The 12,331-nt window shown below is 46.0% G+C and overlaps 1 protein-coding gene across 2 annotated transcripts in view; it reads left to right on the top strand.

The window, feature by feature from the left end:
• Window positions 1-11,086, top strand: part of EXOC6B (exocyst complex component 6B) — a 171,068-nt gene extending 159,982 nt beyond the window's left edge. For both annotated transcript variants that reach the window (XM_072126393.1, XM_072126392.1), the window contains 2 exons: window positions 748-860; window positions 6,358-11,086. In XM_072126393.1, the coding sequence (XP_071982494.1) occupies window positions 748-860; window positions 6,358-6,484 (240 nt within the window). In that variant the 3' untranslated portion in view covers window positions 6,485-11,086. The remainder of the gene's footprint in view (window positions 1-747; window positions 861-6,357) is intronic.
• Window positions 11,087-12,331: the final 1,245 nt, after the last annotated feature.

The following is a 12,331-nucleotide window of genomic DNA, read 5'->3' as shown; positions in this document are numbered from 1 at the left end:
GTAAGTTGCCACCAGCGTGCTGACCTCTCAGATTATCCACAATTAAAGCGATCCCCTCCATTAGGTGCCTGAGCTGCGTAAGATCCTCCGTCGTACTCTTTGACATTGGCGGGGTGAGTGACAGCCAGTCACATCCACCCATCCAGAGCTGCTATGTTAATCCTCTGCTCAAATAGGATTTGGGTAAATACATTTTTCTGTGAGTGTGTGTCCTGTCACGTTTGATGTATGGGCCCACGTCTTGGTGGAGACGGCAGGCTTGAAAGAATTAATAGTATTTGCATATTTTGTTTTGGAATCTTCCCCAGAAGGTACAGACTGAAATTCTCAAGCTCCCGTGACACTTCGCCTGTGCACTTGGGGTTTATTATGTTTTTGCAGTTTTCTCTTCAAAGGTGAAAAGTTTAAGTGGATTATACTGCGGAGTCTTCCACCCGGGAATTGTCATCACCTTAAATATACTGGATAATTAGCAAATAGGCTTCTGGTCGGAGAGGTCCTGGGGCATGACCCGATTGCATGTGTGACCTCTCCATGATATAGGTGACCAAGGGAGCAAGTTTTGTTGTATATCTTTACTATATGACCCATAAAGCCAGGCTCCGCTAGCTGTAGACCTTCATGACCTGTCCTGAAGATAATCTTCATCCTGTGCAATCAAGAAATTGCTTGGGGTTGGAGGCTCCATGTTGTTGCTCATGATATTAGTAGGATAACTCAATTTCTCTTTTTTTTGTTCCTCTACAGCTATTGGATCTTTTTATTAAATGGGACTGGTCAACGTACCTGGCAGACTATGGACAACCCAACTGTAAATACCTGCGGGTCAACCCCACCACTGCACTCACTTTACTGGAGAAGTAAGTTGTGCCATACAAGTTAGTGTTAATGTGGGTGATAGTCCTAGGATGGTCAATTTGTGGTCCACTCATATAATCACTGCATGAACTTATGACACCATGTTGCTGAGTAAGACATACCAGCCATGGTTGCAGGGGATATCCTGGATTGTACAAGGTATCTGGACCTTGTCAGAAATCATCCAGTTTTCTCTGGTACATAGCGTTCTATATGTTCTCGTAAATCACCAGCTTGTAGAACAGGTTGGAGAAACATACCCTGGAGCGGCACTGTCATGGCGCCCCTCCTCCCATATGTTATCTCATAGGACATGTTATTCCCTAATATAATTCTATGTGTACCTCAGAAACATGGCAGGGACCCCAAGTCTAGAGTTATTCTATATCCTTGTCATCCTGGGTGTTTCAGCCTGTAGCACCTTTTGGCCATTCAGTGCATAGGTGGTAAATGCAAAATCATTGACTGATTGCTAGACAGAAGCCAGAAGTAGCGACCCCCCCCCCCCTTCCATCTGTCTTTACCTCTTTATCCCTTCCATTTTTTCCACTAGATCTTTATTTTCCTCAATTTATGTTTTTTCCCATTTTCCATCTTCTTCATTCCTTACACCTCTCATTTACATCAATATGGCAACTAAGAACCCCTTCTCTTCATTCTTTTACCTCTCTATGTTATAGCGTCATTCCTGTTCCCTTTCTCACCATTCAGCATTTCTTTCCCCTTACCCTTTTCCTCCCCACCATTTTATCATTCCTCTTACCTTACCCTCCTTATCATCACTTTATTTCTCTTCCCTTCCTCTCCCCACCATTGTATCGTTCCTCTTACCATTACTTCCTCCTTCCTTCCTCTCCCAACCATCATCACCATCTCTTTCTTCCTCCCCCGTCCATCACTTTATAACTCTTCTCTTCACTTCCCCACTACCACTTCATTCCTATTGTTACCATTCCCTTCATTCCTCTACCAACTCTCACACTTTTCTCTTTCCTTCCTTTCCCCACCGTTACTCTTCCCACCATCGCGTCATTCCTCTTCCCTTCTCACCATCACGTCATTCCTCTTCCCTTCTCCCTTCCCACCATCGGGTCATTCCTCTTCCCTTCCCACCATCGGGTCATTCCTCTTCCCTTCCCACCATCGGGTCATTCCTCTTCCCTTCCCACCATCGTGTCATTCCTCTTCCCTTCCCACCATTGCGTCATTCCTCTTCCCTTCCCACCATCGGGTCATTCCTCTTCCCTTCTCCCTTCCCACCATTGCGTCATTTCTCTTCCCTTCCCACCATCGGGTCATTCCTCTTCCCTTCTCCCTTCCCACCATTGCGTCATTCCTCTTCCCTTCTCCCTTCCCACCATTGCGTCATTCCTCTTCCCTTCCCGCCATCGCGTCATTCCTCTTCCCTTCCCACCATCGCGTCATTCCTCTTCCCTTCCCGCCATCGCGTCATTCCTCTTCCCTTCCCGCCATCGCCTCATTCCTCTTCCCTTCCCACCATGGCGGCATTCCTCTTCCCTTCCCACCATCACATCATTCCTCTTCCCTTCTCACCATCACATCATTCCTCTTCCCTTCTCACCATCACATCATTCCTCTTCCCTTCCCACCATCACATCATTCCTCTTCCCTTCCCACCATCACATCATTCCTCTTCCCTTCCCACCATCACATCATTCCTCTTCCCTTCCCACCATCGCATCATTCCTCTTCCCTTCCCACCATCGCCTCATTCCTCTTCCCTTCCCACCATCACATCATTCCTCTTCCCTTCCCGCCATCGCGTCATTCCTCTTCCCTTCCCGCCATCGCGTCATTCCTCTTCCCTTCCCACCATCACATCATTCCTCTTCCCTTCCCGCCATCGCGTCATTCCTCTTCCCTTCCCACCATCGCGTCATTCCTCTTCCCTTCCCACCATCGCGTCATTCCTCTTCCCTTCCCACCATCGCGTCATTCCTCTTCCCTTCCCACCATCGCGTCATTCCTCTTCCCTTCCCACCATCGCGTCATTCCTCTTCCCTTCCCACCATCACATCATTCCTCTTCCCTTCCCGCCATCGCGTCATTCCTCTTCCCTTCCTGCCATCGCGTCATTCCTCTTCCCTTCCCACCATCACATCATTCCTCTTCCCTTCCCACCATGGCGGCATTCCTCTTCCCTTCCCACCATCACATCATTCCTCTTCCCTTCCCGACATCGCGTCATTCCTCTTCCCTTCCCGCCATCGCGTCATTCCTCTTCCCTTCCCGCCATCGCCTCATTCCTCTTCCCTTCCCACCATCACATCATTCCTCTTCCCTTCCCACCATCACATCATTCCTCTTCCCTTCCCACCATGGCGGCATTCCTCTTCCCTTCCCACCATCACATCATTCCTCTTCCCTTCCCACCATGGCGGCATTCCTCTTCCCTTCCCACCATCACATCATTCCTCTTCCCTTCCCGACATCGCGTCATTCCTCTTCCCTTCCCGCCATCGCGTCATTCCTCTTCCCTTCCCACCATCGCCTCATTCCTCTTCCCTTCCCGCCATCGCGTCATTCCTCTTCCCTTCCCACCATCGCCTCATTCCTCTTCCCTTCCCACCATCACATCATTCCTCTTCCCTTCCCACCATCGCCTCATTCCTCTTCCCTTCCCACCATCACATCATTCCTCTTCCCTTCCCACCATCACATCATTCCTCTTCCCTTCCCGCCATCACATCATTCCTCTTCCCTTCCCACCATCACATCATTCCTCTTCCCTTCCCGCCATCACATCATTCCTCTTCCCTTCCCACCATCACATCATGGCTCTCTCACCTCTCTATCACTATACATGACTCTGCATTACCATTACCTGTAAAAGGGTTGTTTGGGGATTAGGATTTTTATTCCAATATAGGGCTGCAGGGGGTGAAATAAATGTCTAGCGGTAATTACCCTCTACGGCGCACCTTTCTGCTGTAGCAGGTGCATGCCTTGATGTATAACAACAAGGGCCGGTGGTGATGGAAGGTGGCGTGCTGCACCCGCTGCCGGAGAGACGTCATTATCGCTTGTTATTGTACAGAAAAACTAGAATCCCAGACAACCCCTTTTTTATTTTTTCTTCCTTCTTCTTCCTATACAATTTTTTTGTTGCCTTCCCTTGTCTTTCCACGTGACATTACCACCACGTGACATTACCACCACGTGACATTACCACCACGTGACATTACCACCACGTGACATTAGCACCACGTGACATTAGCACCACGTGACATTAGCACCACGTGACATTAGCACCACGTGACATTAGCACCACGTGACATTAGCACCACGTGACATTAGCACCACGTGACATTACCACCACGTTAGACTCTATAATGTATTAGTTAGGACGGCCAGGATCTTCTACATCTCAATGTCTTCTGATCTCATCACATTTTACTTTTGGTTTCATGTTTTTCCTCCTCCATGGTGATTTCCGTCTTTCAGGATACACCGGGTGTAAGTATGGCTGCATTATGCCTCCTACTAAAATAAATGACTGCCGTGTAGTAGCCGCATCCTGTGTCTGGGTCTCTCTCTACTAAACTCATGTTTCCTTGGATATTTCCGTGTTTCTGTTCCGTGTATTTGCTGTGTGGCTCCAGGACTCTGCATGGCCTGTAACAATGATGGAGATTATAATGTCATACAGATTAGGCCCAAGTATAACAAATCCACATGAAAGGAAGCTGCATAAGTATTGGACAAGTCCACCAACAAGGAGGAATCTTACGAGGATGGAGCATCAGTCCATCTCCTGGTTTGAGGTTTCTGCAATCTCTATATTTCACCTTGGGCCTTTAAAATATGTTCTTATTTATGTATCTTTTGTGTACATTTTTTGTACATCTTTCAGTACTAATATTTCTTGTTAGGAAGGTCCCTATACTTTAGCAGACCACAAACCTCTGTGCTGAGACCTCCAGCCATCAGTAGGGTTTGGCCTACCATCTAATGTGTATGGGGGCCTTACTCTCTTCTCATGCCAAATATCAGGGAACTTGAGGGTTGAGGCAGCTGCGATGTCCCACAACCCATACAAAGGTTTGGTCCTGCAGATGGACCTAGTATCCTCCAGCACATGGACCTAGTATCCTCCAGCACATGGACCTAGTGTCCTCCAGCACATGGACCTAGTGTCCTCCAGCACATGGACCTAGTGTCCTCCAGCACATGGACCTAGTGTCCTCCAGCACATGGACCTAGTGTCCTCCAGCACATGGACCTAGTGTCCTCCAGCACATGGACCTAGTGTCCTCCAGCACATGGACCTAGTGTCCTCCAGCACATGGACCTAGTGTCCTCCAGCACATGGACCTAGTGTCCTCCAGCACATGGACCTAGTGTCCTCCAGCACATGGACCTAGTATCCTCCAGCACATGGACCTAGTGTCCTCCAGCACATGGACCTAGTGTCCTCCAGCACATGGACCTAGTGTCCTCCAGCACATGGACCTAGTGTCCTCCAGCACATGGACCTAGTGTCCTCCAGCACATGGACCTAGTGTCCTCCAGCACATGGACCTAGTGTCCTCCAGCACATGGACCTAGTGTCCTCCAGCACATGGACCTAGTATCCTCCAGCACATGGACCTAGTATCCTCCAGCACATGGACCTAGTGTCCTCCAGCACATGGACCTAGTGTCCTCCAGCACATGGACCTAGTGTCCTCCAGCACATGGACCTAGTATCCTCCAGCACATGGACCTAGTATCCTCCAGCACATGGACCTAGTGTCCTCCAGCACATGGACCTAGTGTCCTCCAGCACATGGACCTAGTGTCCTCCAGCACATGGACCTAGTGTCCTCCAGCACATGGACCTAGTGTCCTCCAGCACATGGACCTAGTGTCCTCCAGCACATGGACCTAGTGTCCTCCAGCACATGGACCTAGTATCCTCCAGCACATGGACCTAGTGTCCTCCAGCACATGGACCTAGTGTCCCCCAGCACATGGACCTAGTGTCCTCCAGCACATGGACCTAGTATCCTCCAGCACATGGACCTAGTGTCCTCCAGCACATGGACCTAGTGTCCTCCAGCACCTGGACCTAGTATCCTCCAGCACATGGACCTAGTATCCTCCAGCACATGGACCTAGTGTCCTCCAGCACCTGGACCTAGTATCCTCCAGCACATGGACCTAGTGTCCTCCAGCACATGGACCTAGTATCCTCCAGCACATGGACCTAGTGTCCTCCAGCACATGGACCTAGTGTCCTCCAGCACATGGACCTAGTGTCCCCCAGCACATGGACCTAGTATCCCCCAGCACATGGACCTAGTATCCCCCAGCACATGGACCTAGTATCCTCCAGCACCTGGACCTAGTGTCCTCCAGCACCTGGACCTAGTGTCCTCCAGCACCTGGACCTAGTATCCTCCAGCACATGGACCTAGTATCCTCCAGCACATGGACCTAGTGTCCTCACTCCACTTTCACTAATTTTTCTATCATCTCTTCTTCTTCTTCCTCCAGAATGAAAGATCCGAGCCGAAAGAACAACGTCTTTGCTCAATTCCGAAAGAATGAACGGGACAAGCAGAAGCTGATCGAAACCGTGGCCAAGCAGCTCCGGGGGCTGATCAACAGCCACCATTCATGAAGCTGCGGCAGAGAGGAAGCGGGAACTGCGCTACACGTTACACACCGAACAAGAGCGAAGCACAGTTCTCCTGGCCTCACCTCTAGTATAACACTCACTGAAGGGTGCCGTGGCTTGTGCTTTCATATATATATCATATAGCAGGGCCAGGACTAACACAGGGTTATAGGATTTTATAATGCTTTTGGCAGGTGCCGGTGGCTGTTCTTTACTATTGCACTGATATTCTAGTTTTGACATGTACAATGTTAGAAAATGTCAAATTTACATGGTTTTTAGTAAACACGGCAGGTGTTGCAGCACCGATGCAAAACTTCTTTGGATAAATGGAATTGTGGGAATGTATCCGGGATGCACCAGTATGGAGAATTTCCTTCCCACTATTCCACAGCTGTAGACTGACAATTTGCAGGAGCCTTACTACTGGAAATACTGAACGTCTGCCACTACTATGAGGGAAGAAGTCATATAGCACAGATAGTGGACCCGGTGCACTCTACGCTCTCTACGCTGCCTGTATCTATCCTACTCACTAGCCGGTTCCCCTCAAAAGAGAATTTCGTTTTACCCTTTTGACAGATCAGAAGACGCCGTCTTGGAAACCATACTTTTTTATCTTCAGTATAGGAAAGTCAGTATTCGGATGTCCATTATCGATGTCCTTACCTTGGAAGCACAATCAATTTGGGGAATTCCCAAAAAAGTCACAAAGGAAGCCGATAAGATTTTTCAAAGGGAAGATTCTTTATACGATAGTTTCTGGTAATTGCTGTCTTATGAAGGGCAATTTGTTACAATCTTGTGTTGTACGATCCCTTCATTGTATATAAGGCTCAAAGAGCTGAACTAGATCTTATAGAATGGCGGAGATTAGAAGATTTCCCACCCATTTTGAAGAACAACCAGATAAAATAACTAGAAGGTGTTCTCACAGGGAACTAAAGATGTCCAAAAGCAATAGATTGGTTGAAACCTGACCCACCGTCTCTGATACAGGAGAGAATTTCCCATTTATGGGCCACTGACCCATGATCTATGACTGGTTTCTAGAAGTGTAGGTTCGTCTGCAGGTTTTTTCAAGGCTTCCCATTTCTGGCTCCTGTTGCCCGTCTCGTCCGTCTTCCAACAATCCCATCAGAACTCCTTGTGTGATCTGCCTTTCCATCGATGGCTTCAGCACACAAATAGTGCCACATAAAGTATTTAATCAGATGGTCCACAGTCCATCTAATGTTGGGGTTGAGGGACCTTCATGTGAGGCCATTTTCAAATTCATGGATAGAATATATTTGGTGAAGAAAAGCCATCTGGTGCTTTGTTCTTCACCTGCTTCCATCAATGTATTCCCCCTGTCCTTCTCCTCTGGGCTCAGTCTACCTTGTAGGTTTCCATCCTGTTGGGTTGTGTAGTATATCACTAGTCCCCCTAGAGTTATACTAACCCCATACATTCATTATATGGACGTGCCCTTGATGCCCTTATCTGTCGAACACATTCTTCCTCTTTGAACGAGTTCTGTGTCTAAGAAGGATTGTACGCCATGAATAGCAGCAGAAGATCCCTTTAAGTCTATGTCATATACTGGCCCCATGATAAACTGTTTCCTTATGTTTAATGTATGCAGTATAGGTAGGAAGCACAACGCATCCACATTACGACTTCATTTTATACTGATGCCATATTGTTTACAAAATGGGGTTTTGGCCCCTAAACCTTAAAACCTGACGTGCCATAACCATGCTAGATAATTGTCTCCGATATTAAAGGGATTTACTGGCCACATGCACTTTTTACTCTAAGGCTCCCTGCACACGTGCATTTTGCGTACATTTGTTGCTTGCGGCACATTAGATCTGTTCTCGGTTTTGCTCGAGCAGGTGGCTCACAAATGGGCCGTGAAATCCACAGCTATCAGCTCATAGAAATGAATTTGTCCATGTCGACAAAAACTATGCTTGTATGAGGGTAGTAAGTGATGGAGAGAATATCTACGCATCATACTACTCATCTGCTCGATGGTCACATTGTAAGCTACTATGGGACACAATACCCAACAGCTGCGTGTAGTAAGACACCTTGTCCTTACTCACCAGTTTGTATCGGATCACTTTTCCTGTGACCCCCTGACACTTTTGGCCTGACGGGCGGCACCGGATAACAGATGACTACCAACATTATACCTTGTGTAAAGATAAGCAAAGTATAGGCTAACGAGCTCCAGATGTCCATAGTGGCACTGATACAAGTAACCTCCAGCAGTATATGATAATATAGGAACTGACGGATCAATGGGAAACCCAGTGGCCTAAATCGAGGACTTGTAGATTTTCCCTCGGCTATCTGGGTTTATCTGAGAGATGTGAGTCAACGACTTTGACCCCACCAATAATTAGAACGAGTGTCAGCAAGTCCGGTGAGGTGTCCCATATACAATGGGGCTGTGATGTTTAGACTTGGCCAACGCTCTCTCCTCTTCTATGGGATTAGAGCGCAGGTTGGACATGCTCTAGAGTGGCTCTATGGCACGGGGCAGTTTATCACCAGATTACTCATGGGGAGTATGAACCACGACATTTTCTCCATCTCTTACCACCATAGTCATTGGATTTGTGAGGAACCTCTACATTGTTTTCTACATCTATTGCACTTAACTCCAAAAAGTTGCACAAACATTGATTGTCCGTATGCCAGATGTGTAACTTACCTCACAGTCAAGACCAGATGGATGTTTAGACTCAAGACTAATTCTGTATATTGGAGAATGTCACAGCACTGCACGTGTTATAGTAGAGGAACTAGAAACTTTAGAATTTTTACCAAACCAACATCCTCTTACAGTTCATGCCAAATTTACATGCATCACACACTCTGCACATACACTAGTTCACTCGTCATGTACTGATCTGGTCCTGGGCAGATGTGATTGGGCCGATTGTCACAACTAATGTTTTCGGAGCATTCTTATGAATTATTGAGTGTTACTGTGGTCACATGGCAGCAACTAGCTGAAAAGAGATCAAACCTGGTTGTCCTTTATGCCAACTTTTCGATTGACCTTTTGTTATGTCAATCGGCTTTAATTATAAGCAATAAATCTTCTCAGAACGGATGCCAGGTTTGACTGTTGAAGGCTAAACGCTGAGTGGCAGCAGAAAATGCAGTTTTGGATGTGTGCTAGATGTTTTTTTTACGTCACAGTGTTTTTGGATAGTATATATACTTCTATCCTTCTCTATTATATCACAGAGAGGAGGTACCATAGACCTATACGTCCGGCACTAGCAGTCACCCGGTGACTATTGGGAAGAGCAGATATTAGCACGTTACGTCCAGTCAGGTACCGATGGCTTATGGTTACTACAAAATAACTGTGCCAACGTTGTGCTGTGCCTCATTCTCCAGTGCCATTTACAAATAAGAACACTTTTGGTTTGGCGTGTCCCATGGAACTGTAGACCTAAAAGGGAACATACATGGATGTTATCTTCTGTATCATGGAAGAAACCATTGGTTGGCATACATTGGGCTGAGACCTTCCCCAGCCATCAGCATTGAGCATATGGGAGTCCATTGATCCCAATAGAAACATAGATCCTAGTAAAGCCCATGGACATCCCAAAATCCTAGTACCTTGTCTTAAAGTGGTTGTCCGGTCATAGCAAGTTCACAGGATAGGGCCTAACTTTGTGGGGATATCAGTTATGAGACTTCCATGGAGAAATGGAGTCCATTGTACCCCCCATTGCACCCAAGATTACCAGTTGCCTATGTGTCGGCTGCTCTGTTTATCTCTATGAAGCTGATGGAGATAGACGAGTGTGGCACTCTGCGATCTCCGTCGTACCCATAGGGATGACTAGAGCAGCCGACGTCTCGGTCAACTCGGGTTCAATTGGGGGCACAAGGGACCCCCTTTCTTTTGATCCATGGGAAATCCCATCACTGACACCCCCACCGATCAGAAAGTTAGGCTCTATCCTGTGTCCTAGGGTCTGATTTGCTATGTTAGAATAACTCCTTTTATGTTCTTAAAATTAATGACAAGATTTAATTGAACACATTAAAGTAAGGCCAAGTACATTGGTTGGCTGCAGCGCTTAAAAGAAAATTAATGTTGCTTTTTTCATGCACTTTCTATGTAGACACAGCGGAGGCTTCCATGAGGGTGAGCGCGGCTTTATAACATGGCAGCCCCCGTGTGCTATCACTCCTTTATAACTGATACCAAGATACTTGACCAGAGCATAGCCAGGATGACAAAGGGATAAGCAAATGGGATTGGTCGGGGGGGAGAGTCGGAATCCCACTTGTAATAGCGCACTTTTAACTCCTCATTTGCCATAGAGGAGGCTTATGTGTCAGATTTAGTTTTTTTAGGTGGAGGCCATGATGATCTGGTCGGAGCCTCCCAAAGTTTTTTTCATTTTAATGTTACACCCTAGAGGTATAGCAAGTTCAGGGCAGTTATTTACACCTGTGAAATGTTAACCAGGGGTTAGCTGTTAGAATTTTTAGTTGACTGGAAATGTTCTAAATTGCTCTACACACCCTGTACTATATTATCCTCCTTACAGAGCCGGAATAAACAACCTAAACGCAGAATGGTGTCTGTCTTCAGTTGTCTTACTCTTTCATAGAAGGGTCTGCGAAAAGGGAATCTATTCGATGCTCCATGGATTCTGTATAAATCTTTTTGACTCTATTCGGAAGAATCTTAGAAAATAATCTCATTCATCTCTGAGCTTAAGAATTCCAAAAATATTAACAAAATTTTCCTTAAAAACTCTGGTTATAAAGGACTGCTCATCGAAGCGTCTTCTGTCAAGACAGTTCAAGATGTCTTATCTAGGCTTTGGGTTTCAGCCAGTTCATATGGCTGTGTACATAGAGCCGGACTGGCAGGGTTATATACCCACTTCCAGGACAACAGAGTAACAGTGCTTTGGATGCAATCAATTTGGAGCTAAACTGAAGCTTTTGAAAAATTTAGTGAAGCTTCTACGAATTGAATCTCCTCCTAAAGTTATTTTTTTACAGAACATGCTCCCTATATTTTCTGCTTTTACAGTAAAGAAGCAGCTCATGAGATATCTAATCCACAATGTAACTGCTCTTACAGTAAAGAACCAGCTCCAGAGATATTACTAATCCATAAAGTCACTGCTCTTACAGTAAAGAACCAACTCCCGGGAGTAATAATCTATAAAGTCACTACTCTTACAGTAAAGAACCAGCTCCTGAGATTACTAATCCATAAAGTCACTACTCTTACAGTAAAGAACCAGCTCCTGAGATTACTAATCCATAAAGTCACAGCTCTTACAGTAAAGAACCAGCTCCTGAGATTACTAATCCATAAAGTCACTACTCTTACAGTAAAGAAGCATCTCCTGAGATTACTAATCTACAATGTAACTACTCTTACAGTAAATAGCAGCTCCAGAGATATCTAATCCACAATGTAACTACTCTTACAGTAAATAGCAGCTCCAGAGATATTACTAATCCATAAAGTCACTGCTCTTACAGTAAAGAACCAACTCCTGGGAGTAATAATCTATAAAGTCACAGCTCTTACAGTAAAGAACCAGCTCCTGAGATTACTAATCCATAAAGTCACAGCTCTTACAGTAAAGAACCAGCTCCTGAGATTACTAATCCATAAAGTCACAGCTCTTACAGTAAAGAACCAGCTCCTGAGATTACTAATCCATAAAATCACTGCTCTTACAGTAAAGAACCAACTCCTGAGATTACTAATCCATAAAGTCACAACTCTTACAGTAAAGAACCAGCTCCTGAGATTACTAATCCATAAAGTCACAACTCTTACAGTAAAGAACCAGC

This window comes from Engystomops pustulosus, chromosome 1, assembly GCF_040894005.1.
Source record: "Engystomops pustulosus chromosome 1, aEngPut4.maternal, whole genome shotgun sequence".
Lineage (NCBI taxonomy): Eukaryota > Metazoa > Chordata > Amphibia > Anura > Leptodactylidae > Engystomops > Engystomops pustulosus.
This window is presented reverse-complemented; position numbering and strand designations above follow the sequence as displayed.